Here is a 26,698-nt window from a genome sequence, read left to right as displayed (position 1 = left end):
GGCTTTAGTGGTGTCCCCGTGTGCTCGTCGAAGGAATTCAGTCCATTCTCGCATGTTGGTCGGGGCTGTATCCGAATCCTCCAGCGCTCTCTGGAGTTGTCTATAACGAGGCCAGTCAGTTAATTTAGTCATTCCTAATCTTCTCCGTATGTTGGGCGTGGAGAGCGCTATTCGGATTATGTCGTGATCGCTTCCCAAATTTTCGTCAAAGGAAACCCATTGTGCGTCTCTGATGTTAACTGTAAAGGCACGGTCGGGCGCCGTGTCTCTGCTGACGCTGTTACCTGTGCGCGTCGGTTTGCCGATCTGATTGATTGCCCGTAAGCCCAAGGCCTTTGCGGTGCGCTCGAGTAGGAACCCTTTGGGCGACGTTTTCGCGTATCCCCATAGTATGTGGGGTGCATTGAAGTCACCCACTATCACCGCCTTATCCCTGGTGCCCGCTAAATCTTTTGTTGCTGAGAGAATGTGGGGTAGGTCGTCCCCTTTGCTTTTGGGAGGACTGTACAGATTTGTGATTAGTGTGTGTGCTTTACTTCGTTTCCTTGGCATCACACTGATAACAATGGAATTAGTCTCTCCCTCAGTTTGCGGAAGTGTTAATAATTGAGCGTTTATCGACTTGCTCACCAGCGTGGCGACCTTCGAATTTTGAGGATCGCTCAGAGTGTAGTATCCCTGCAGTTTGGCCGGCTTGGTCCCCACCTCCTGCAGACATATTACATCCGGAGCGATTCCGGAGTTTTTGATAAACTGGTGGAACACTGCTGCTTTCCTGGAGAAGGAGCGGCAGTTCCATTGCCATATCTCTAATTGGTCTGAATTTTGTATTCGTTGTGCTTTCTTAGCGTGATTAGCCATGTTTCCCACTCTTATTTTAAGCCCGTGACGTTTCCGTGTCCGAGCCGTCGGATTCTGTTACTCCGTGGCTTATTTTAGTTTTTGCCGAACCCGCTCCTATCGCAATTGCGCGTTTTTTGGTTGGAACAGCCTTCGAGACTGCCTTAAGCTGTTCCGCCACGAATACCTTGTGTTTCTCGATTAACTCGAAGCGATTAACTTGTGGTCAGCCAGTGACAAACGCATTGCACTAAACAGTGAGACTTCGACTTAATCCGCAATGCTTATGTGGCAAACTGGGGAGCAAAAGGTGAAAACAATGTTTTCATACAAGGCAAGTCATCCGTGTAGTGGAATTCCGTTTATCGTTGGTGTAATGTTGACGCACTTAATTTCTGAAGTCCAACTTTTGCTTCGCAACTTAGTTTCCGTTCGTGCAGGTGCTTCTACTGGAAGCATCCAAACTATGATTTACCAAATCAGGTTGCCGTCTTGTAGTTTTACAAGTTTTCCTCTTGTCTTAAGTCTTTTCTGAATCTAGAACAGCTGGCTGATTGCACAAACCACGTAGCCAGTATCATGCAGTGTCACTGTACAGCTTTCACAAGGGTCTACTGCTATGAAATTGCATGACGACCGTTTTTCTTTAGCATACATTTGTTCCGTATTCATCCGCAGGGCGTAGTATTTTGCCAGTGTGGCTGTACAGCGCTGACAACGATGTGCGGCTCAGATTGCATGGCGACGCAAGTTTTAGTACTTTCACATACAGAGTACAAAATGTTCCATTCCCACGAATGTCGAAGTGTGTTGTATGCTCAGTTACATTAAGAACTAATTCATCGGCACGACAGTTGAATTTATAAACTGTTTCCGTTCCCGCGATTCTCCTGAAGTGTGTGGTATGCTCAACGACACTAATGAACAATGCATCGGCACGACATAATGCTTTTCCAATAAAGTCATCCGAGAAACGCCTCGCGTCCAAACGTATCCCCCTGCGACTATCAGAAGGTAATATGCTACCGCCGCAAAAAAAAAAAAAGCGACAGCAAGCTCGCATTGGCACGGCAGTCGAATTCATAAACTGTTTCCGTTACCGCGAATCTCCTGAAGTGTGCGGTATGCTGACCTTGCTCAACGACACTAATGAACAATGCATCAGCACGATGTAATGCTTTGCCACTAAAGTCATCCGAGAAGGCACCTCACTTCCAAACGTATCCCCCTGCGACTATAAAAATTTAACATGCTACCGCCTCAACAAAATAGCAACAAACTCGCCTCGGACACGGCTTCGCCTTGCCGGCCACACATTGCGTCAATTCTGTGCTGCCAGCTCGGCTAGGGACAAACGGAGCTAAGAACTTTCTACCCCGTAGTACCTAGGCGAAGAAACTTTAAGCACCAAAAGTCCCCACATTTCTCTCGCAACTACTGCTCCTCGCGCATGCGCAGAAAGAGCGGAGAAATCCAATTATGACGTGCTTGTCCTCACGGCACCCTGGTCCCCTAGCGCAGTTGAGTTCGCCCACGCGGCGGCGGATGCCGTGACCGCCGGCAACTCTGCGCACGCGCAGGCTACATCTCCTCCGCTCCTCCTCGAATTTCCTCCTCGCGCGCCGTTGTTTCGCGTGCGCTCCGCGCTCGCTTTCACTTTCGCCTGCGCTCGTTCGCGCGGCACGCCGACGCTCACCGTGGGCTTAGGAGCTGCGCCCTTAAACAAAAGTTCATTGGTAGCGTCATGAATGTTCACGACGACTGCTAGGGCCTCGTTAAATTCTCCTCGATAAGGATGCGTATATTCTAAGGACTCGGCAAGTTTCAATGATATTTAATCAGCGGAACGGCCCCAATGCGAAAGAAAGAATGTGCGGAAACCATAGTCGATGATTGTCGAATAGCCAGAACGAACGAACGAACGCACGAGCGACAGTGCTCATGGTTCAATTTTAGTTGCTCACACATCTGCTATAGGTATGTAAGATTAAAGGGAAGCTGAAGAGTCTGTCGAATTCAATAAGACGCTCATATACGGATGCGGGAACCTTATAAACCATGTAGGTAAAATTTGGGTTTTTTTTTCAATTAGGAGCGACGTAATCGTCGGTTAAAATTGTGCTGTAGCTCCGCCCCCCGTCGAATGCCGCGCGCTGCTGCGGACGCTGACGATGCGAGCGGAGACCGGAAACCGCGGTGTTGTGACGTCAACACTAGTGTTCCGTTCCTTCGCAGCCTCCGCGACCGTGCCTGACCGTGCTTGTTTCTGCGTGCGTGCCATCGTATTCTGCTTCGATCGACCCTGCATTCCTTTGTTGGTGCTTCTGCGTGTATGTAGAGTGGTATAGTCAACGTGCGCAGCATCAACTGAAGTGGTGGGCCGATCATGCCGGCTTTCTGTGCAGCCTACGGTTGCACAAACACCAGCGGCCGCGACGATGTTGTCTTCCATTACTTCCCACAAGCGCGAAAATATCGGAACAACGAAAACAAAGACGGCACGAGTGCGGACTGACTGATGATAACTGGTGTTGGAAGGTCTTATGAATACACGAACTCGCCCAAACCTGGATTGTGATTTACTGCGAGCTCCTCCGTGTTATCACACTGAACGGAAGGTGCATGTTTATCTCCCGCCCTTGACGCAGGTTTCGTCCCAAAGCGCCGCAAATTTTCTATTTGCACGTGTGTTGTCAAACAGATTGCATGCAGCTACCATAACGCAGTGCAAATGTAGAGTTTGCATGTGCTGGAAAGCCGGCGCACGCCAGGACACTACGCTCCCTTCTTCTCTTGCGCACAGCGAGAAACCGACCGTCTCACGTAGCCGACGGAATTCGCCGCCTTTACGACTTCGGTTACGAGTAGTGTGCATATGGCGCACAGATTAAGGTCACTACACGTATTGCATGAACCGGGAAGCTTTTCACGCGTTTAAACCGTCTTTGCAGATTGCCGACAGCTTTGGACAGCGCACAAATGCCGACGATCGCATCCCCGCTTAGGTTCCACGAGGATACATGCAGGAACACAACCCTACAGTTGTTTGACCGGAAACGAGCTCACTAGATCGGTGAAAGATCGGCGAGATCACTAGATCGCTTTGCAAAAAACATACTCACCAAAGAGCTTTTCCAACACGAGGAGATCCCAAGACTTCGCTTTCGTTCGCGTCGAAAGCACTGCTCGCACCAGCATCGTTTGCTTCTTCGAGAGGCCGGCTCTTCGCAATCGGCTCGTACATGTAGGGAGTAACGCCGAACTCCTCAGAAAAACGCAGTCTCTCTAAATTTTCCTTTACCGTCTCAGAAAAACAGCACCAAACTACCTGGCACCGCGCGTCATGTGTAGCGGCAGCGGTCGGTTCGGACGAACACTAGTGTTGACGTCACGAGGTGCCCGACCAATTACAGGCGGAAACGAGACGCGCGAGCTGGGCGTGTCCGCTGCTGCACTTTTGGTCGAAATAAAATATATTTGCGCTTTCTTTCGCTCAATTTCGATACGATATTCGAATTCGGATGGTTGAAAACCATTACGTACAGATGTTCACTCATTTTTTCTGGAAAACTTTTCAGCTTCCCTTTAAGGAATTGTGAAATCACGATTGACCAAAATATTTGTGAAGGTTTCACTCTAAGGAGGTTTTATTTGTGCCACCATGAATATATTTCAGGTCAAGCCACATTTGAGAGAAGCCGAACTACTATTGAACCACACATATCCCGCGAGGGTGGCACAAGGTTAAGATTGTCGCATAGTGGCACGAGATTTTCCTTTAACTCACGTTTTCAGACACTCAGTGACAGGCAACTGCAGGGTGACACCACATGAGCAGATAAGCACAAGGCTAACGGCCTTCTAAGCCAATTGTCACAAGGGGTAAGAAGGACAAAAGCGTCTTATGCCGTGTTACTTTTCTTTCATGCATAACATTTCTTTAACTATCACCAATTTCGCTTATCATTATGCTTTTGCCTATGATTATCATCATCAGCAATTTCCAAGATATAATAATAGCGATGGAAGAATTCTATACTGACCTCTACAATACCCAGAGCAGGCACCATACCTCCATTCGAAGTAGGGATGAGCAGGCTACAGAGGCTCTTCCTATAACTAGAGATGAAGTTGAAAGGGCCTTGAAAGACATGAAACGGGGAAAAGCGACAGGAGAAGATGGAATAACAGTCGATTTAACCAAATATGGAGGGCACATCATGGTTGAAAAGCTTACCGCCCTTTATGCAACATGTCTAACGGCTTCAAGGGTCCCAGAGAACTGGTAGGATGCCAAACATTATACTAATCCAGAAAAAAGGAGACGTTAAAAAATCGGAAATGTATAGACCGATTAGCCTACTTGCAGTATTTTATGAAATATTCAGGAAGATATTTTCCAATAGAATAAGAGCAACGCGTGACTTCAGTCGCCCAAGGGAGCAGGCCGGCTTCAAGAAAGGATACTCTACAATGGATCACATTCATGCCATCAGTCAGGTAATAGAGAAATCTGCATGGTGTTAGGCTGCTGAGCATGAGGTCGCGGGATCGAATCCCGGCCACGGCGGCCGCATTTCGATGGGGGCGAAATGCGAAAACACCCGTGTACTTCGATTCAGGTGCACGTTAAAGAACCCCAGGTGGTCGAAATTTCCGGAGGCCTCCACTACGGCGTGCCTCATAATGAGAAAGTGGTTTTGGCACGTAAAGCCCCACAATTTAAATAGAGATATCTGCAGAGTACAAATAGCCTCTGTATATGGCTTTCATAGATTACGAAAATGTATTTGATTCAGTAGAATACGAGCAGTCAGAGCCATTACGTAATCAAGGAGTACAGAGGGCTTACGTAAATATCTTGGAAAATGTCTACAACGATTCCAGAGCTACCTTGATTCTCCAAAAAAAAGTAAAAAGATACCCATAAAGAAAGGGGTTAGGCAAAAAGACACAATCTCTCCAATGCTAATCACTGCATGCTTGGAAAAAGTATTCAAGCTATTCAACTAGGAAGGCTTAGGTGTGAGGATCAACGGCGAACATCTCAGCAACCTTCGGTTTGCAGATGACATTGTCCCATTCAGCGACACTGCGGACAAATTCCAACAAATGCTTGAGGGCCTTAACAGAAAGAAGTGTAAGAGTAGCGCTGAAAATTATTATGCAGAAGACAAAGATAATGATCAATATACCCTGGCAAAGGAACAAGTGTTCAGGATCGCCAATCAGCCTCGAGAGCCTATTAGCCCCCGGAACGAACTACAGGGGCGCTGCGACCGCCGCTCGCGTGACGTCAGGGCAAGGACTCGCGCCTGTCGTCTGCTACAGTCATAGAGTTTCTCACTACGTTACCTAGAGGGAAATCTGGCGCTGCTGCGCTGTGGTATGCATGGGAATGGCGGTATATTGTGACTTCGGATTGGCATCGTTCTCGGAGAGACAGGACACTCTGAAGACGCGCTTGGCAACTACCGTTCCGTCTGTCACAATGATTCATTTTCTTCTAAAACAGCACGTAAAAAGCTGTTTTACCTTTATTATTACGCGAAAACATGTTTTGTTTAACTATAGGAACTTGTTATTGCGTGTACGGCTATATGTTACGTAAAAAGTATCAGCGGGCCGCTAAAGTTGGAGGACAGACGATAAGGTTCGCGCTCGCTTTGAAACAGTTGGTCGTCTGTTCTTGCTTTTCTTCGCTTGGTCATGCATTGTAGGTGAGTAAAGAAGTAATATGCGTGAATAAAAACATTTCATGAAGATATTACTTTGAGAACGTGTTATTTGTGTAGCCATATCCACGTTTTAGACGAAGCCTCTTACAACACCAGCCAACACGAGCCTCGCAGACACGTATACCGTCATTCCCATGAAGGCACGGTGCCCCCTTAAGAAACTCCCATAGACGGTGGCGCCAGATTTCCCTCTAGGTGTCATAGTGAGAAACTCTATGGCTACAGTTCGGGCGGTGTCCGGGCGCTTTCTGCGGTGTTTTAGTTTGCTCGCCCTCGTTCTCTCTGCTTGTATACTTATGGCGGTCGTCTCAAATATATTTTTACGACGTCTTCATTTGTGAAAATTTATTCAAAGAACTTATTTCTAAGGCGACAATGCAGCTCTCGAAGGCAACGCTACAGTACCAGCCGAAGGAGCGCAGACCCGCCCATTGCAGGTTTTTCAATCGACAACCGCAAAAATAGAGAAAATAAGAATCCAGTTATGACACCATACCTGCCGCGGTGCAACAAGTATGTTACAGTCACTGGCTATATATGACTTCTACAGCAGTTACAATCCGCTAAAACTGGTTTGCTCACGACGAGTAGTTTATGGTGTAATATCAAATTTTTGCGTTTCTTCACAGAAGCGCTCGGCAGTAACACGAGGACTTAACTAATACTGCAATTAGGTTCTACAAACACAACTTGCTTATTTGACTGCTTCTTAAGATTAGGCGGTTCTTCACGTGTTTATTTTAAGCGGCGGTAATTTGAAGTAAAGCTAATGTAGGCTTACGTCTATTTACAGAATACAAATTGGAATTTTTTTCTATTTATTTGATAAACACTGCCAGCCTTCAGAGAAGGCCGTGGGCAGGAGTGGACAGTACATACGAAGAAATGATCAAAAATAAGAAGAACGCATTACGCAAGGCTCACACATCGCACTGAAAAGCAGCGAAAGACCAATAGTTTGCACGTCGCTGCATACAAACCCGTGCTACAGATATAAAATTGTGTACTGATATATTGACGGAGTGCTTGACAAGAAAAAATTAGATAAGAACGCGGACCATTCAAGCTGCCCATGCACGCCGCACGATATGATAAACTGCTTTAATTCATCACTTATCGAAGCATTCTGCGGGAGAGCCGTAGCATATGTCGCGAGATGATAAGCGTTGCTGAAAATCGAAGGCTGATGGGACAATTATAAAGCACTTAAGAATGACTGTATGGTGGGTTTCGCGACAATGTGTGCACTGAGCCGGTACCATTCTCGGATAGTTCGCGGAAAAAAATGAATTACTGAAGCAATCAGTTCTGCAGGCGAATTCTTTAACTTTTTTCAAGTGATTTCCTCGTATGGACCGGCGAGTCACCTGTTGAATGTACAATTCCTTATTGATACGCAGATTATCATGATATATTAAATACATATATTTCAACCTATCACGATGACGTCTTAGTTGAAGTGTTTCTAAATTAGCTTTTTCTAGCAGCTGAGTAGGAGATGTGTGCCAGCTGTATAAATTAAAGACGAATAATATTGTTTTTCTTTGGACAATTTCGAGTTTTCTTATGTTAACATCAGTAAATGGGTCCCACAAGACGGAAGCATATTCAAGAATCAGCCTAATAAATGTTTTATATGCCAGTAACTTTATTTCTTCTGTCGACTGACGTAGGGAACGTTTCAGATACCCAAGCTTCTTCATGGCCTTTTTTTGTATGTAGTTAATATGTGTGTTCCACCTGAGATCAGACGTGATCATGACAATCAAGTATTTATAACTCTCTACTGAAGAAAGACTGCGGCCATTTATTGAATATTGGAAGTGTAGGAGAGTGCGTTTTCTTCTTATTGTCATTGATACGGTTTTCTTCACATTTACCTTCATTTGCCACTCAGAACACCAACGGTCTATTTTAGATAGAGATGAATTTAGAAGAGCCTGATCATTCGGACACTGAATTACATTATACAATATACAATCGTCAGCAAACAACTTAGTTTTCCCTGGTATGTCTCGAGTAATGTCATTAATAAAAATTAAAAAGAACAGTGGTCCCAGGATGGATCCCTGCGGTATGCCTGACAAAACTGGGGCCGGGCTGGAACTAATGCTGTCGATGGAAACACTCTGCTATCGCAATGAAAGATATGCTTCTATCCAGGATATTAATGAAGTGTTCTTGAATATTAATTTCATTTTGAGAAGCAGTTTAGGATGGGACACGCGGTCAAAGGCTTTCTCGAAATCTAAGAATATTATGTCTACCTGGCTTTGCTTATCTAATGATGCCGCAAAATCATGAACGGCTTCGAGCAACTGTGTTACCGTTGACAGGTTCTTGCGAAAACCATGCTGTCTGGAATCGATCAGGTTATTTTCAAGAAACTACGATATATGTTTGAAAAGGATATGTTCAAGTGTCTTCACACATGTGCATAAAATGGAGATAGGCCGGTATATCGCAATATGTGATGGATTTTGTGATTTAGGAACGGGGACAATTCTTCCATACTTCCAATCAAGTGGAAGTTCTGCTCGCCGTAAGGATTCTTTAAATATTATGTTTAAATATTTCGAGCACCATTCGGCATACCTAATGAGGAAGGCATTCGGTATGCCGTCTATTCCAGGGGATTTTTTGCTGTCCACTTCCAAAAGAAGGGAGAAAACGCCTTCCTCAGTTATTGATACGTCACCTATAGCAGGACATTCGTGAGGTAGGGTAAAGTGTGGCTGATTGCCGTCATCTTTCGTGAACACTGAACAGAAGTAATCAATGAATGAACTCGCAATGGCAAATGGATCCGTAACAGGTCTATCATCAATACATAGATTCGATATCGTACTCTCCTTTTGTTTGAAATGATGCCAAAATTTTGTCGGGGACGAAAGAAGAAAGTTTTTCACAGTTACACTGTGATAATGTTCCTTAGCCTTTTGGTAGTGTGTTTTAACTGTCTGCGCATGTCGGAAAGTTTTTGCGCGGTATCTGCGGAGGGACTACGACGAAGTTTGTCTCGTATAATTTTCGTCTTTCGTCCCAAGCGTACAATGTCTTCAGTCATCCATGGGTTTGAGCGTTGCACACACTTCACTCGGCATGGTACGAAATCTTGTATGTAACTTAAAACAAGGTTTTTGAAGAAAAGCCACACGTCATCAACTGAAATTTCCCCAGACTCAGAGAGGACAACAAATTGTGAAAACGAGATATCGAGCTGGTCCAATATACTCGCATCATCAGAACGCGCTAAAATCGGTACCATAGATGCCTGTTTCTTGCTTTTCTTTATACAAATCAAATCTACATATAAACTTAACATCTTATGATCGGATATACGTTCAAGAACATACGTTTTAGGACTGCGATTAAGGATGCTATTGCTGACAAGAAAAAGATCTAAAATAGACATGGTTTCCCCTTCTATCCGTGTTGGCTCGGTAACTAATTGTGTTAGGTCATGGAAAAGGATAATATCAACAAAAGGCTCGGCAGAGCTGCATAAGGGGTAGGGGAATTTACTGTTCCAGTTTATGGACGGCACGTTAAAATCGCCACCGAGAATCAAATTCCAAGAATAACTTTTGCTAGCGCATAAAAATTCATTAAGTTTATCAAAAAAGGAATTGCCTGAGTTAGGCGGCCTATAAAACCCTGTTACTACTACTATCAAGAAAGAGTTTTAAAATTAGGTTCTCGATACCAGGTACGCCAGAAAGCTTCTCCACGTGTAGCGTTTCTTGAAAGATAATTGCGACGCCACCGCCTCGGGAATCCCTATCGGTGCGGTGAATTTGGTAGCCCGGTGGCGTTACCTCATCGTCGCTGATGTCACTGTGCAGCCAAGTCTCCGTTACTATTATTAAATGTGGTTTGTATGTCAGAATGATGTTTTTCATTTCTTCGCACTTATTCATAATGCTACAAGCACTAAGGTTCAGGCAACAAAATGGTTGCTTATTGCCAGTTTCAGTTCATTGTTTCTTGCTGGCGTCAGGCTTTATTACAGGAACCCTTTTATTTTCTGAAGCATCCCATTCGAACAGTTCGTAATCAATTTTTATTTTGTCGTAGACCAACTGGGCTTTGCCGTCTGCTTTTCTCAATTCTGAGGTGCTCTGCCAGAGTGTCTGACGTTTTAGTCTGGTTGGGGCTGAAAAATCTTCCGAAATCGAGACATCTTTCCCTTTCAGCTTGCGACAATTCTTCAATATGGCCATCTTTTCACGGTGGTCGATCAGTCTTATCACGGGACGGCGTTTGTTGAGTTGTTTGCGGCCTATCTGTCGTATCCTGTGTTAACTTCTGGTTTCGGTTTTGGGTCTTTACATCAGGGCACCACTCAGCGCCAAACGCTGTAAGTTGCCTCCTGTAAGTTGCCTCCTCAGAAATAGACATTCATTCTTTGTCTGGTCCCCGACTGGAGCAGTGCGGCTCTTTCTTGCGGCGCTGCGCGCCCCGGCCGTTTAGGCCTCATGCCGTAACCCTTTCGTCCGGCCGCCCCGTCGAAGCTACAACAAACTGGCGACGAGGTAAACAGCTCACTTTACTTTTTACGTCCCCTTGCTTTTCTACTTCTGCTGCTCCCCTGCTTCCGGCATGCAAGACGTTACGTCCACTTCGACGTCATCCACCGCAACTTCGTCGCCTTTGTTCTCCGTGCCCAGCATGGCGTTCGCACCACCCATGCCGCCTTTCCTTGCATTACCCGGTACTCCTTCGGTACCGTGGCTCACATGGAAACGTTCTTTTTGCACGTTTCTTCAGGCGACCGGATGCGAAGCATTACAAGACGAGAGGAAGAAAGCCACTTTACTGAGTGAGTAATTTAGGCTTTGAGGGGCAGTGTCTCTACTATGACCTCGCGTCGCAAACGGAGCAGACGGCCGCTACGTTCGAAGACATTCTTCGCATCTTCGACCAGCACTACGAAGAAAGCTCCAATCCCCTGGTGCACCGCATTATCTTCCGGGACAGGAAGCAGCTACCTGGGGAAACCTTCCAGGACTTCGTCACCGCGCTACAAAGGCTAGCGCCTGCTTGTGCGTTCGGTGCTTGGCACGACGAGTCTCTTCGTGACCAAATCCTCCAAGGCGTCACATCAAAAAGACTACGAGAACGGCTACTATACGAAGGATCGTCCCTCACGCTCAAGAAAGCCGAGGAAATCGGACGAAGCGTGGAGCAAGTTGACAAGGATCTTCAATTCTTCAGCAGCTCGTCTATTCAGCGCGTCTCGACGCAACGCCAAGATGGCGTCGCCAGCCATCTCCTTCCTCGCCCGGGCGCGCAAGATGGCTGTCCCCGGCGCCCTTCTCCCTCGACCCTGCGCCTGCAAGATGGCGATCAACGGCGTGGCGGATAGCCGCATCCTCGAGCGGCCGGCCAACGTGACGCCCGGCCCGAACTCTGCGAAGCCAGTCGAGAATTCGCACCCCATTGCTACCGATGTGGTTCACCTCACCACATCGCATCCGATCTAGCCTGTCCGGCAAAGCACGTTACCTGCCGTGCGTGCGGAAAAGTGGGACATTACGCTTCGGTTTGCCGTTCGAGGAGCCGAACGGCGCGACAGCCTCCTGCTCGAACGCAGGTTGTTTCCGTTACAGCTGATATAGAATCAGCCTCTACAGTCCGGTTTGTGCTTACAATTCAAGCACCGAATTTCCGTCCGGCAACAATTCGCGCCGAAGTCCTCATTGCGAATACTACACTCGTGGTTGCTCGTGGACACAGGAGGTACAGTGTCGCTGATGAACAGCTCTCTATACGAAGAACATTTCAAGGTTTTTCCATTATCTCCTTCGAGCCTTCGACTCAAGAATTATTCGCAGCAAGAAATTCTGCATTCAGGACGTTTCTCCGTGCTCGTCAAGTATCGCAACAACGCTGCAGTGGTGACATTTCACGTCACGAACCAAGGCACTTCTCTTGTAGGCTTAGATGCCATTCAAGCTTTGGGCATTGACATTCAAGGGTCTTCGCTCACATGTCAAGTATCAGGACTTCCAGCTGACCCAAGCGTTCAGCCTGCGTCTCTTCCGCACAACGCTCCAACAGAGTTCGCCCATCTGTTCTCAGGGCAATTGGGACTTGTAAAGGGCTTCGTCCACGACGTTCGTCTCAGAGCTTCAGTGCAACCAGTCTCAGCGAGACTGCGTCCTCTACCTCTGGTTCTGCGGGAGCTAGTCTCCGCCGAGCTGCAACGCCTGGAATCAGCTGATGTCATCAAACGAGTCACTGCGTCCGAGTGGATTTCTCCGCTCGTCGTCGTTCGAAAGAAGGACAATTCCATTCGACTTTGCGTCGATCTTCGGGACCCTAACAAACAAGGCTATCATCATCGACGCCTTTCCACTACCGATAGCTGACGAACTGTTGCATCGACTCGCTGGTGCTACTGTCTTTAGTAAGTTGGACTTGCAGTCCGCTTATCATCAGGTTTTATTATCCGAGAAAAGCCGTGAGCTTACTACTTTTATAACTCATGACGGTCTTTTCCGCTCCAAGCGTGTGTGTTTCGGTTTGGCATCGCGCCATCCGCTTTACAGCAGATCATGTCATCTGTTCTGAAAGACTGTCCAGGCACCTTGTGCTACCTTGATGATGTGCTTGTATGGGGTCACTCTCAACGTGACCACGACAAAAATTTGGAAACAGTCCTGTCTAGGATAAGTAATGCAGGCATGCAGGTTGACCACAAGTGCGTATTCAGTGTCCCAGAATTAACTTTCCTAGGACATGAAATTTCCGCAAACGGCATTTCGCCGATGGATAGTAAAATTCAGGCAATCGTGGAGGCCTAAGCACAAAAAGGCTCTACATTCACTTCTGGGCCTCACGGGATATTATGCTAAATTTATCCCGCAGTATGCCGACGTAGGGGAACCGCTAAGGAAACTCCTAAGGCAAGGACAAGCCTTTGTCTGGGATCGGGATACTGAATGCAGATTTCAGGCTATTAAAGACGTACTTGCATGACGCCCGATGGTACGCATGTTTCAACCGCATCTGCCTATTGTTGTGACGGTTGATGCTTCTGACGTTGGCATAGGAGCTGTCCTACAGCAAAAATGCGGAAATGAGCTCTGTACAGTAGCTTTTGCTTCTCGTACGTTATCTTCTGCAGAACGATGGTACTCCGTAGGCGAACGGGAAGCATTGGCATGTCTGTTTGCGTGTGAACATTGGCATGTTTACTTGTGGGGTCGACAGTTCACTCTACGAACTGATCACCAAGCTCTAGTCACATTGCTTTATTCAAAGGGTCCAGGACAACGACCATTAAGAATTTCAAGGTGGAATGCAAGATTGCTGTATTACAATTTCTCCATTCAGTACTGTAAAGGTGACCAAAATGTCATTGCGGACGCATTGTCACGCCTACCTGTCCCTCCCGAATGTGAACCAGCACTAGATGAGGAAATAGTGTCTTTAGTTTCATCTTGTATTACAAAGGAGGAATTCCAAGCAGCCACACAGGCACATCCAGTATGCCAAGCATTAAAAGACAAAATAGTAAAAGGATGGAGAACTGCGGCGGACCTTCCGCCAGAGTTACAGGCGTATGCTGCTGTACAGTCCGAATTGTCCTACATGGATAATCTGCTTCTCCGAGGTGAACGTATCGTTCCCCCTGCTTCCTTGCGTCAGACGCTCCTGTCTATTGCTCATGAAGGTCACTTAGCATCACGAAAACCAAGCTCAGATTGAGAGGCATCTACTGGTGGCCTCACATGGATAGGCAAGTTGAGGAACTTGTGGGAAACTGCTTTGTGTGCCAACAAGCAGATAAATCTGCCAAACCATCTTTTGCGCCATTACAACCTGTCGAATGGCCATTAAGACCATGGGAAAAGTTAGCCATAGACATAATAGACCCTCTTGATCGTGCTCCACAGTATGCTCGTTTTGCTTTGGTCATGGTTGACTATCAATCCAAGTGGCCCGAAGTTGTTTTATGCCTTCCGTCACATCGGAAGCCATCATGCACAGTCTCATGTCCATATTCAGTAGGGAAGGATTTCCCGATGCTATAGTGTCCGATAATGGACCACAGTTTGTTTCTGCACAGTTCGAAAATATCCTGAAGAAAAGAGGCATTAAGCATTTCTTGTCCTCTCTTTACTAGCCACAGGCCAATGGACAGGTAGAAAAATTTAACCGTGTCCTTAAAGAATTCATACAGATTGCTATTTTGGAACAGCGAGACCTCAGACTTGCGGTCTTAGAATACTTGGCAATTTACAGATTTACTCCACATAAGACTACCGGTGTGTCTCCAGCTATGCTGCTCCATAGTCGACAACCACGAACTCGGCTGGACGTTGCAAACATGCCTCCAATTCATCCTGAATTTGCTTCTCCAAAGTTGCGCCAGGAAGTGCAGAGTAGAGTACGTGAAAAACAGGAAAATACTAAAAAGTATGTCGATCGTCGTCGCGCAACTAAATGTCCTCAGCTTCAGCCAGGCGATCTGGTTAGGGTACTTACTTCACGGAAATTTGGTCCTAAATACTCCGGTCCGTTTAAGATTTACCGCAAAGTAGGTCGAAGTACTTTCCAGCTTGGAAATGGCAAGCGCTGGAACGCCTCTAAACTGGTGAAGTACTCGGTACGTCAGGGGGAAACAAATGAAAGGAGTCCTTTCAATGACGGAACATCCTTTGACAATGGTTTTCCACCTTTTCTTCCAGTTCCTACTGGTACTCATTTTCCTGCTGCAACCCCTTCTTTGCAACCACCTGTCTCACCACCACCACCTCCGGGTTCACCCCGTGCGGAACAGTCTCCTGAACGTCCGTGCGACACTCCTCCCCAAGACACTGCCCCTGAAGGCACTCTGGTCTCTGACACACCTTCTAGCCCCAGTACGAGTAACACTTCTGCTGTTCCTCCTCTACAACCTGAACCAGTCTTCCGTAGGTCTACACGCCATAGACAACCTCCAGAACGGTTTAAGGATTATGTTTCCAAGTAGCTTGTTGCCTTAAGTTATTGTCAACAGAGGTTTCAACCCTCCCATGCGAATTCGGCTCTTAACGCCAAAAGTATTTCCTTTCATGTTTGTTAGCTGAATAAGGCATAAGCAGTATCCTTCAAATGGGGGGATTTCTGGCAGCATAAACGGTACTATACGCATGCTGTACTTACTGCTATACTGCAGATTTATCCGTGGATCCTAGCTGTTGGACCACTTTTCTTTATTTCTTAGCATCCCCGCAGAAGGGATACCACACATTTCTTGCAGCATAAACATGTATGCACATTTTACTACGGTGCTGACCGCCATGCTAATTGGTCTTTCATGCCAAAAAGTTTTTAACATTAAATGTAGTTACCATCCTTACGGGGGGACTATGGAGTGTAAAGTGCTTTTACGCACAATGCCAAATCCGCGACAGCCACAGAGACTGTCTCGAGTCAGGCTCAGGGCGAATGAGCCACCCATCAGTGCTGTCCCAGGGGGCACACAGATGTTTGTTACTGTCTACTTTTGTACTTTGTGAATTATTTGTGTTATCGGTGTGTGCAAGGCTGCATCTCGTTGTCCGCCCAAGGCGGGTACAGAAACTACAGAACTGGAGTGCAATAATTCATACTCAGTTTTCATGTTGGGCGTTTTTTCAAATGGGGAAGCCAAAGATATCATTTTCTATTGTGTAAAGATGACATCACTATCATGTATGTTACAGTGCTAACATGTGTTCTTTGACTCGTGACTTACTTTTGTTCCTAGGAGAGCGAGTAGAGTATTTTTCCTTTCAAGGGAGAGGTGATGTGGTATCCTGTGTTAACTTCTGGTTTTGGTTTTGGGTCTTTACATCAGGGCGCCACTCAGCGCCAAACGCTGTAAGTTGCCTCCTCAGAAAGAGACATTCATTCTTTGTCTGGTCCCCGACTGGAGCAGTGCGGCTCTTTCTTGCGGCGCTGTGCGCCCCGACCGTTTAGGCCTCATGCCGTAGCCCTTCCGTCCGGCCGCCCCGTCGAAGCTACAACACTATCCTGTGAATCCGTTCGACCGAAGAAACAGTCACATCTAGGGTCTCGCTGAAAACGCCGTTAACCACCTTTTCAGTCAAATCATCTGTTGTTTCGTCATCTTGCTCTTTCACACCGAACACAATAATGTTGTTTCTCCTGGATCGGTCTTCTAGTTCTATCAGCTTACTTTGCATAGTTCGAATAGTCCCTTCAAGCCTGAGCACCTGTTTTAACTTCTGTGATCGCTAATGTGGCTGCCTCAACAATATTAAGCTTGGATTCAATTTCGTCGAGTCTGTTTTGGATGCTTTTTTGCCCTTTAAGTAAATCAGCGAGTTGTTGGTCTACCGTCGGACCAGGGTTCGGTTCCACGTAGCCACTTAACATCAGTAGCGATAGTATACATTTCGAACATTCAAACAGACAATGGTAAGACAGTGTGGGCACGTCAGCTGGAAAAAGCATGGATTGTCTGATTTCACAGTACAAGCTTCGTTACTAACCTGCATGAAGAACAGGAACGGATTTAGCCCATGTTGACAGGAAGCCAGCCGACGTGCCCGCTGAACTGTCGTGACCAAGGCGGGCTCTTTATAGCTGCGGGTGACGTCGATAGTCCACGGTGCGATGACGCCCAGGTGTCGCTGTAGTGCTGCCAGTCATGTGCGGAATCTTGAGGAGGGGCGGTAGCGATGATAAACGGCTGTGCTGGATGTTGTAATGCGCCGGCCGTCACTGTCCAGCCAAGAAGGAACTGCATGAAGAACAGGAACGATTTAGCGTCATGTTGACAGGAGGCCAGCCGACGTGCCCACTGAACTGTCGTGACCAAGGCGGGCTCTTTATAGCTGCGGGTGACGTCGATAGTCCACGGTGCGATGACGCCCAGGTGTCGCTGTAGTGCTGCCAGTCATGTGCGTAATCTTGAGGAGGGGCGGTAGCGATGATAAACGGCTGTGCTGGATCTTGTAATGCGCCGACCGTCACTGTCCAACCAAGAAGGAACTGCATGAAGAACAGGAACGGATTTAGCCTCGTGTTGACAGGAGGCCAGCCGACGTGCCCACTTGCGTGCACCGACGTGCCCACTAATGTACCAATACATATTCCTTTTTCTGTGCTACACGTTCAACTCACTTGAGAAATTTACTGGTGATTGTTGCTTGAGGAATATACATGACGAATTTGTTTGGCGAACTGACACAGGCTACTCAGCCGAAATTTTTTAGTGAAATATGCCTGTAGGACCGTATGCTGCAGCCAGAAAGAAGTCGAAGCGTGAATCATTAGTAGTGAATATATATGTAAGTCTTGTGGTGTTTTCTTTATGAATGCTTGCGATTGGATTGGAGCAAACATTATTTTGCTTGAAGTTGGGCGAGGTTCTCTTCTATGTACCGACGAAGCGAATAGTTCTCCGTTTGCATAACGCTGGAGCGAGAAGTGGTGAGACAGAAAGTGCTTGAATTTTCCTTTTCTAGGCAATCCAATCTGCGCTGTAGTAGCTGGAGAATATTTTAGCCATTCCAATTGGAGCTGTAAAAAAATGTTTTATGGTTTCAATTCGAAATTGTAGTGAACTGATGGGTTTCACGAACAAAGCGTGCCTCGCCATACCGACAGTCGTTTGCTACCGTTTCGTGCTATCGTTGCGTGATGGGTGTGCCATATTGTCGATGAAGGCTACTGAGGGCCACTATGAAACATTTCATCGCTTGCAATTGATTGACTCTCGATCTTAACAACGAAACTTTTCTCTCAGGTGATTGCTACTATGGTATTTGTGAATTAACTATGTAAACACTCTACATGATGCGCCGTCGTGTAGCAGCCATGAGCGATTCGTTTTTTGGAGGCCTGTTGCAGAGAGGGGTGAAACTACCAGCAGACTTTTTCATAAGAAATGGGCGCCTAACTGTTTCTTTTAGGCATTAATAAATGACCATATTTGGCTAGAACAACTCACCAGACTAATAAGAATCATGATGACAGCTTCGCTGGGCAATGTCTTTCTAACGCGGATAACATGCTGACGCCAATTACCAAGATTTTTCTTTCATGTAAAATGCAATGTCTCTCATAGCTAAATTCTAAGGGAATGTTAAGTGTTTAGCCAAGCATCGTACACCACTTCGCGTATTGAATTTGCAGACATTCTTCTTACGCAAAATTTATGGACAGGCACGGCGCATATATGCATTGTAAAACCAGTAGCCCCGTTCAACGCTACATGGCTTGCGATATCCAAGCCCCAAATTTTATTGACTCACGTGCTTTAGGAGAAAGAACTGTGGTTCAGGCATGACAGGAGAAAGAAGCCGACATACCCTTCAATAAGTGCGGCTCGAGCCACCCGTATATCCCAAGCATACACGTAGGGAACGAGCGCGCGCGGCCGCCGAGCGAGACGGAGCGAGCGGCGTCCTGGCCGTGACGTCACACGCGAGAGGGCGCCACTCCTAACTCTCGCCGCTAATAAAGAAGTACATTTACCTAGGTCAATTACTCACAGGGGACCCTGATCATGAGAAGGAAATTTACAGAAGAATAAAAATGGGCTGGAGTGCATGCAGCAGACACTGTCAGATCCTGACTGGAAGCTTACCACTATCATTGAAAAGAAAGTGTACAATCAATCTATTCTGCCGGTACTAACATATGGCGCAGAAACTTGGAGACTGACAAAGGAACTTGAGAACAAGTTGAGAACAAACGATGGAGCTAAGAATGCCAGGCAGAGCGTTAAGAGACATAGAGAGAGCGGTTTGGATCAGAGAGCAAACGGGTATAGCCGATATTCTGATTGACATTAACAGAAAAAAAATGGAGCTGGGCAGGACATGATATGCGTAGGTTAGATAACCGGTGGACCATTAGGGTACAGTTTAGGTGCCAAGAGAAGGGAAGCGCAGTCGAGGACGACAGAAGACTGGCTGGGGTGATGAAATTAACAAATTCGCAGGTGCTAGCTGGAATCGGTTGGCGCAGGACAGGGGTAATTGGAGATCGCAGGGAGAGGCCTTCGTCCTGCAGCGGACATAAAATAGGCTGCTGCTGCTGATGATGATTTCGTCACCTAATCGGAGCCAAGATTAAACACTAGTTTGTTGCTTTTACGCGCGCACCCCCATGCAGAGTTTGTTGCTGATACGCGCGCACCCCCATGCTGCCACTCGCTGGTCAGTGCCCCGAGGTGTTTGCTCCACGCGCGCGCGCGCTCTCTCCCACGTACCCGTTCGCACACCACTATTGGCTTGCCCCTCTTGGTGCGTCCTCCCCAGGGGTAGCAGGCTCCCAAGTTCAACAAATTGCCACATAAGGCGAAAAAATCGACCACGCGCCGCTGCTAATAAAACCAGCATAGTTTCTTCTACAATTACCGAAGCATTTCTATTACATAAAAAAGAGAACAAAATTATCATTGCTAATTAGATATTGTGCTCTTTGTTAGTAAGTTTATTGTTTCTTTGTCACTATAAAGGCAAATAGCGTTCAGCATGATCAACCTTTCATGTGACCTCTGGCCTGGATTTCAAATTGTTACCGGTATTTTCAAGTGCACGGCGGCACGGATTCGTTCGTTCGTGCACTAAACTAATTTATTGCGCTTTGATGCCTCGCGTTATTTAACTTCGGATGAAGTGACGTGTTTGCAAGCGGATATGCAAGCGCGAACGTTAGGTTTCAGTCGCAAGCCATTCGGAACACGTCTGCATGGAAACGGGAGCTGGATTCTGCTGCGGCTCGCAGCGGCAATATTGGTGAGTCGTTTAACACCGCTGCTTGAATCGATATATAATATTCGTCTTATTAACTTACAGGCGGAGACAAGTTAACGAACTAGATCCTGCATTACATATGGGCAAACAGGATCCTCCGTTGCTGTTTCCTAAAAAAAAAAAAGAACCTTTAGTTTCGAGGCCGTCGTTATAAACACACAATCAGGAAGGAAAGAGAGCGATATCGGAACGCTCGTCACATTTTTAATCTTATTGTAGCCATGGCCATAGGTGATTGAGTAGCCTTACCAATATACATATAAAATTTTTTTCCTAGTCCGCCGGCAACTTTCTTCCTCCACAAAACCGAATAATCCTTTGGTAAACTGAAGGGAAAGTACGGAATTTAATGTACTAAACAGTTGCAAGCATGATAATTCACCTATATTTCGTACTTGTTCGTTCCAAATGTTCTTGTTCAGTTTGGTTTACCGTAAAGCATAAATTTTTGCAGTTGTGAAGCGGTGCATCACGTTCGTACACAAAACTAATGCATCAGTTCTAATAGCTTCATGACTTTCATGCATTTGCTTGTGGAACCAGCAGTGTGATGATAAATGAGTGCACAAATGTTCTCATTGGTGATCTTATTAATACTTAAGCTGTTGACATGCATTGTAGTTACGTAGACAACGATTTTATGGACAAGAGCAATATTTATTTACCATGCGGCTTAAGCACCCTAGAACAGACAGTGTACATGTACATGTGTTCTGTAGTCGCAAACCATTGCAATATATATGTCACACGTTTTCGCGTTTCATATTGCAAAATTGTGCTTTTTCAATTTCTGATGCAGTCAAAATTTATGTTCCAGACATCCAGTAATAATGAGGACGGCACTAGTATAATGCAACACACTCCACGCACTAAACAGAAGCTGCTGCCTGCTACAACAAGGCCATTGTGTGGCTGCTACTACAAGGTAAACAACACGTGGTTCAGAAATAAATATGCTTGATATATGCAGTATTGGATTGCTAGTCTTGAGATACATGTCATTTATTTGCAGCATACAAGAGTGTTTTTTCATGTTTATGCTTGAGTATAATTTGTTCGAACATAAAAGAAAACACTACATGAGTTTGGCTAATCTGTGCTATATGTCAGGCGTCACTGTTCTGCCCCAACAGCCTATGCCAAGCACATCTTGGTCATCACAAGAGCTCCCATCTACACGAACAGCAAGGGGCTGGAGCCAAATTTGCAAGGCTTTTACAATACGAACAAAGAAGCGCATGCAGAAGAATTTGGATGAGTTATCAAGTCTGCAGAGGACTGTGTCAAGACTGAAAAGAGCTTCAGCCGCCATTCTACCAGCACGGACATTTGGCTGAGTCATCCAGGTAACTCAAAAAGAACTTTCTAGAAATTCTTCATGTTCAGATGCGCCTGCAACTTCTGACCAAGCATGGACGACGCTGGCCAAACCAGTTCCGTCAGTTTGCCCTTAGCTTCCGGGTCATGCCAATTCCATTTGCGCCAAGTGTGTTTTTTTCTATTAATGCAAGCTTTTTCATTGCCCATTCTCGTTAGAGATAATTCATCCTCATCCAAACATAAAGGTCAACCGATTCTTCGCTGATACTTAATACCAGTCACTGTCTAGTAGCGTAACATATCTGTAGCAGTATCTTCTAGTGTATGTTGTCATACACAATTCCTCTCCTGAAATAGCTAATGCAGCATCGGCATGTGTCTCGCATTAACCTAAACACCGTGTGCTATGCACCATCTTACTTTTCTTGATGTTTTTAGCCATCAGTGCTTGCAGAGCAGAGTGGCTTCTTTCTTGAATGCAAGCTCTCTCATTTGCCATATTCCTGGTCTCTTTGATGATTGCTTTTCTTTCTCTATAGCCTGGGTCTTTGCGCAAGCTACACTGAAGTGATTGATTGCAGAATCTGGTTTTGCTGCCCCACTTGGTTGTGGTCGCCGTGTTACATTTCGAGGATGTGGGGCCTGGTCAGCTGCGTTAGTAAGCAGTCTCTCGAGGTAAGCGTTTGCTCCTGCATTCCGCACTCCGACATAGATTCCCAATTCACACACCGTGGTTAGTGCTCGCCGTTTGTCCTTTCCTGCTGCAGCCAAGGGCAAATTGTGCTTCTGGCCTTTCTCGGTCGCGATTAGGCACGGACGGAGACCAGCATACGTGCTTACATGGTCCGACGTGTGTGAAGTTGACAGCCGTGTGAGTGGAAAGGCCCGCAAAAATGGCTGCCGAAGGTGATGCCCATGAAAGTTACTTGTCCATATTGAGACAAAGTGGGACACCAAGTGTGAGCCACACATTAGCGGCCCACGAAAGAAAAGAAACGTGCAGGTTGGAAAGGAGTTAACGCTAAAACGCCGGGGAGTCCATGTCGCTGTGTTGGCCGCGGCAGCAGATGCCTGCATCACCCGATTGCTCCGCAATGCAAGTTGCTCATTTTTAACGGTGACTGCCGCTGCAAACAGGTGGGACACTCTGTCCAATCTGTTTCCGCTGCTGATTGTTGCTCGTTACCGGACCACCGCGTGTTACGAAGGCAAGCACTATGTCTGTATGTAGGCGGCTGTATGTGCCGTAAGAGACCCATGTACAGAATGCTCACTGTTGCCATATGATTCGTAGCCAATGTATAATGCATTGTCTGAACTCTAAGCGGTGATTGATTGCTGTTTAATGCCGCTGTTCTCTCACTTGGTTATAGTCGCCGTGTTATGTCTCTCGGATGTGGCGGCCTGGTCAGCTGCGTTGCTAAGCAGTCTCTCGAGGTAAGCATTTGCGCCTGCATTCCGCACAGCGACATAAATTCCGAATTTACTCACACCGTGGTTCGTGCTCGCCGTTTGTCCTTTCCTGCTGCAGCCATGGGCAAATTGTGCTTCTGGCCTTTCTCAGCCGCGATTAGGCACGAACGGAGACCAGCATACGTGCTTACATAGTCCAACGTGTGTGAAGTTGATAGCCATATGGGTGGAAAGGCCCGCAAAAATGGCTGCGGAAGGTGATGCCCACGAAAGTTACTTGTCCATATTGAGACAAAGTGGGACACCAAGTGTAAGCCACACGTTAGCGGCCCACGAAAGAAAAGAAACGTGCAGGTTGGAAAGGAGTTAATGCTAAAATGCCGGGTAGTCCATGTCGCTGTGTTGGCCGCGGCAGCAGATGCCTGCATCACCCGATTGCTTCGCAATGCAAGTTGCTCATCTTTAACGGCAACTGCCGCTGTAAACAGGTGGGACACTCTGTCCAATCCGCTTGCGCCGCTGGTTGTCGCTCGTTACCAGACCGCCATGTGCGACAACGGTGAGCCGTTTACGAGCTCAAGTCAATGATTGCAGCGTATCTCGACATCCAAATTTTATTTCTGCTATTGCAAGGGAATGTACACTGCTTGTCTTCTGCCATTAAAGTTGCACGTTCCGTTCACTCACTTGTCGCTTGTTTGTATGGGCGTCAGCAGAGGCTCTTTGGTCTCTTGGCAAATAGGACGCACCAGCTACGCGGCAGCCAAGGCATTGAGGCATGCCGCATAGCCGGCAGGGCAAGCATGGCGCGTACCAGCGTACGCTACCGGTGAAAAGCGGCCTTAGTGGATTTTGCTCTAAGAAAACGCCCTTCCGCTTCCTGGTCGAGCAGCGCCATCTGGCGTCCACCTAAGTAAGTTCCATGCGCTGCCGCTGCTTATTTCCGTACCACTGCGGAACGTAGTTTCCCTTCTCTACAGTTGGTTCTTTATTCTATGTCCTCCCTTCCACCACTCACCGGTACAGGTGTGCGCACCACAAAAAAAGATGGAGGACGCTTAAGTTTCGCCTTTAAGAGTGGAACGCGATAGCATTCAAAGATTACTGACTGCTTCCCACGCTTCCCGGCAACTAGAGCGTATGTAACTGTAATGCTTACCGGGAAATGGTGGGCGCGTACGCTATGCACGAAGGCGGGCTTTCTGGTAGAAACGCGGCCTCTTGCATGGGTCGCGATGCGGCGCAGGTGAGCGCCATCTGGAGGTATTGCAAGGAACTGGGCGCGCCGCTGTGTGGCCCCCGAAATACTCACGCGCCGGCACACGCAAATGGCGAATGCCGTAGGCGGTCTATGATTGGTAGAAACGCTGGAAAAGGGGTTTCTTTGAGTTTTCGCGTAACAGAATTACGTTTTCTCATATAATGAAATCACAATCCGTCGCTATCATGTCTGTAGATAGTGTGTAAGCCGTAGTTTACGATTTTTCTACGTATCTTAGTTTGAGAAATTGAATTAGCTGATTAGCTTTCTTGCACCACGTGGAGAGCCTGGGTATGGTATAGTTCAAAAATCTTTCTGCCGAAACGACGTCCGAGGCCGAATTTTCTGGGACACGGGGCCCTTAATGCTATGTCGTGAGTAGACGTGGCTCGGTCGTGCTAGCTGCGCTATGTTGGCTCGCAGACCTCTACTTGCAGATATAACAATGAGCCTTCTATAGTATCAAGCTGAAAAGGAACGTAAGAGTGCGAAGAGTCTGCAGGCATTACAGATGTATGCGGTGCATAACCAAGTGGCGAGGCAGGAGGCGAGGCGACGGGTCGACGAGATACGCACGGCCCTGGAGCACGAGCAACGACAGAAGCGACGCGCGGCCCAAAAACGGCGGCCGCTGAAAAGGCGGTTGAGGCCGAGCGGCGCCGATTGCAGGGCTGCCACATGCGGTACCCAGACGCGTACTTCCAAACACACTTTGTGGAGACGAATTTGGTGCGTCTTGTAGCATCTGCGACCGCCTCTTATTCCGATCGAACGTCGTCAGGGTGTCGCAGCGCGCGCATGTGGTGCTGTTGGAGTAAGCGTTTTCCAGGAGTACGGGAAGTTCGTTGGGGTTTTGAGCCACGTGTAAGGGGGTGGGGGGAGAGGGGGAATGCTTCGCATCGGTTTAGATGACAATCGAGGGCGGTTTCGACCATAATTCTTTTTTCTGTTTAAGGAAAGGAGTTTGTTCCATAACATCACAACCGCGGGTTGGGGTACGATGTTAATGTACAATGGCTATAACGCCAGCGAAAGAATGCCTAATGGTGCTCACATGTGATGCTTTTCTGACTTTTCTTCTGCAGACGGTGTGGGAGGGGGCCCAGACGTCCCTGTACGCGGCCGTGGATGATCGCTTCGCAACGGAGACAGGCTTTTATTTGGAGGAGTGTGCGCGCGGCATTGTCAGTCACCGGGCAATTAACAGAAAGTGTGTGGAGAGCACATTCGCCCGAACCATCAGCCTCTGCCATTTGGACCCGACCGAAGTCGAGAAGCTCTTCGAGCTTCCTGGCGGACGGGCAGCGTGATTTGGTGGATGCCGTCATATCGCTTAACGTAACACGCAGTGGCCAGCGTCTGGCTTTAATCCTGCCTTGCTTAAACATTCGCTTTACTGTTACAAGCCAAGCTTATAACATGCGTCTGTACTATAAGACAAAGTAGACACGAAAGAGAGGGCCGAATTTAACTATCTTTTTCATCTGTGGGCCGCATTAGCTGCTGACTGCGCCGAGTGACCATGCCAGCTGTTGTTAGAAGCTGCTCGAGTGTCCGAGCGGTGCCGTGAATGCGTGACCGGCACTCCACTTCCGGAAACACGCCTACCGTTCCGAAAAACGATGTGTTATTCTGCGAATCACAGATCAAATGAATGCATTATGCACATTATGTAACCTGTCGACATGTTCTAGGAGCCATGACGTTTGCCGCATTGATTTGTGTAGATGCGTTAGAGAGAATAATGTCATCTTATGATGGGTTTCTTGAACACGGTGTACGCCTGAAAATAAGAGGAACAAGAAAAGAAGGCGACTCAAGTGCATGTGTGTGTCGTCTTTCTTGTCTTGTTCTTCGTATTTTCACGCCAGAATGATCAAACTGTGAAATATATTCTGCTATAAGATTCATATAATAAAGATATCTGCCCTGCCGACGTGACAACCGGTATCCTGCAAGTACTTTTTACCATACGAAACAAGAACGATAACTCGGTGAATCGTCGCGCCATATTGACGGAAAAGTGCGACGTCATTGCTTACTCTCCATTGCGTAAGATTCTTTTCCGCTCAGTAAACTACTTAAGGAGTTCACCTCCTCCTCCTCCTCCTCCTCCTCCTCCTCCTCCTCCTCCTCCTCCTCCTCCTCCTCATCATCATCATCATCATCATCATCATCATCACCACCATCAGCAGCAGCAGCAGCAGCAGCATTTATTAACCCTTAAGGACCCTTAACAGGGCATTACATAAAGGGGGGGGACAGTATTGAAATTACATATAATGGAGAGAATGACATTCAACAATGAACCAACTACGTTACAAGTACAGAGCGCACACAAAAAAAGAGGGGTGTGGTAA

General features: G+C 47.0%; 1 protein-coding gene across 4 annotated transcripts in view; it reads left to right on the top strand.

The window, feature by feature from the left end:
- The window catches only part of LOC142570801 (retinol dehydrogenase 12-like), a 193,872-nt gene extending 167,553 nt beyond the window's left edge, over nucleotides 1–26,319 (top strand). Inside the window, exons 6-7 of one of the 4 annotated variants that reach the window (XM_075679126.1) lie at nucleotides 15,278–15,451; nucleotides 25,424–26,319. In XM_075679126.1, the coding sequence (XP_075535241.1) occupies nucleotides 15,278–15,451; nucleotides 25,424–25,648 (399 nt within the window). In that variant the 3' untranslated portion in view covers nucleotides 25,649–26,319. The remainder of the gene's footprint in view (nucleotides 1–15,277; nucleotides 15,452–25,423) is intronic. The other 3 variants (XM_075679124.1, XM_075679125.1, XM_075679127.1) reach the window with 3 other exon arrangements.
- Nucleotides 26,320–26,698: the final 379 nt, after the last annotated feature.

Source organism: Dermacentor variabilis, chromosome 2 (assembly GCF_050947875.1).
Source record: "Dermacentor variabilis isolate Ectoservices chromosome 2, ASM5094787v1, whole genome shotgun sequence".
Lineage (NCBI taxonomy): Eukaryota > Metazoa > Arthropoda > Arachnida > Ixodida > Ixodidae > Dermacentor > Dermacentor variabilis.
Note: the sequence above shows the minus strand (reverse complement) of the source record. Positions and strands in the feature narration are given on the sequence as shown.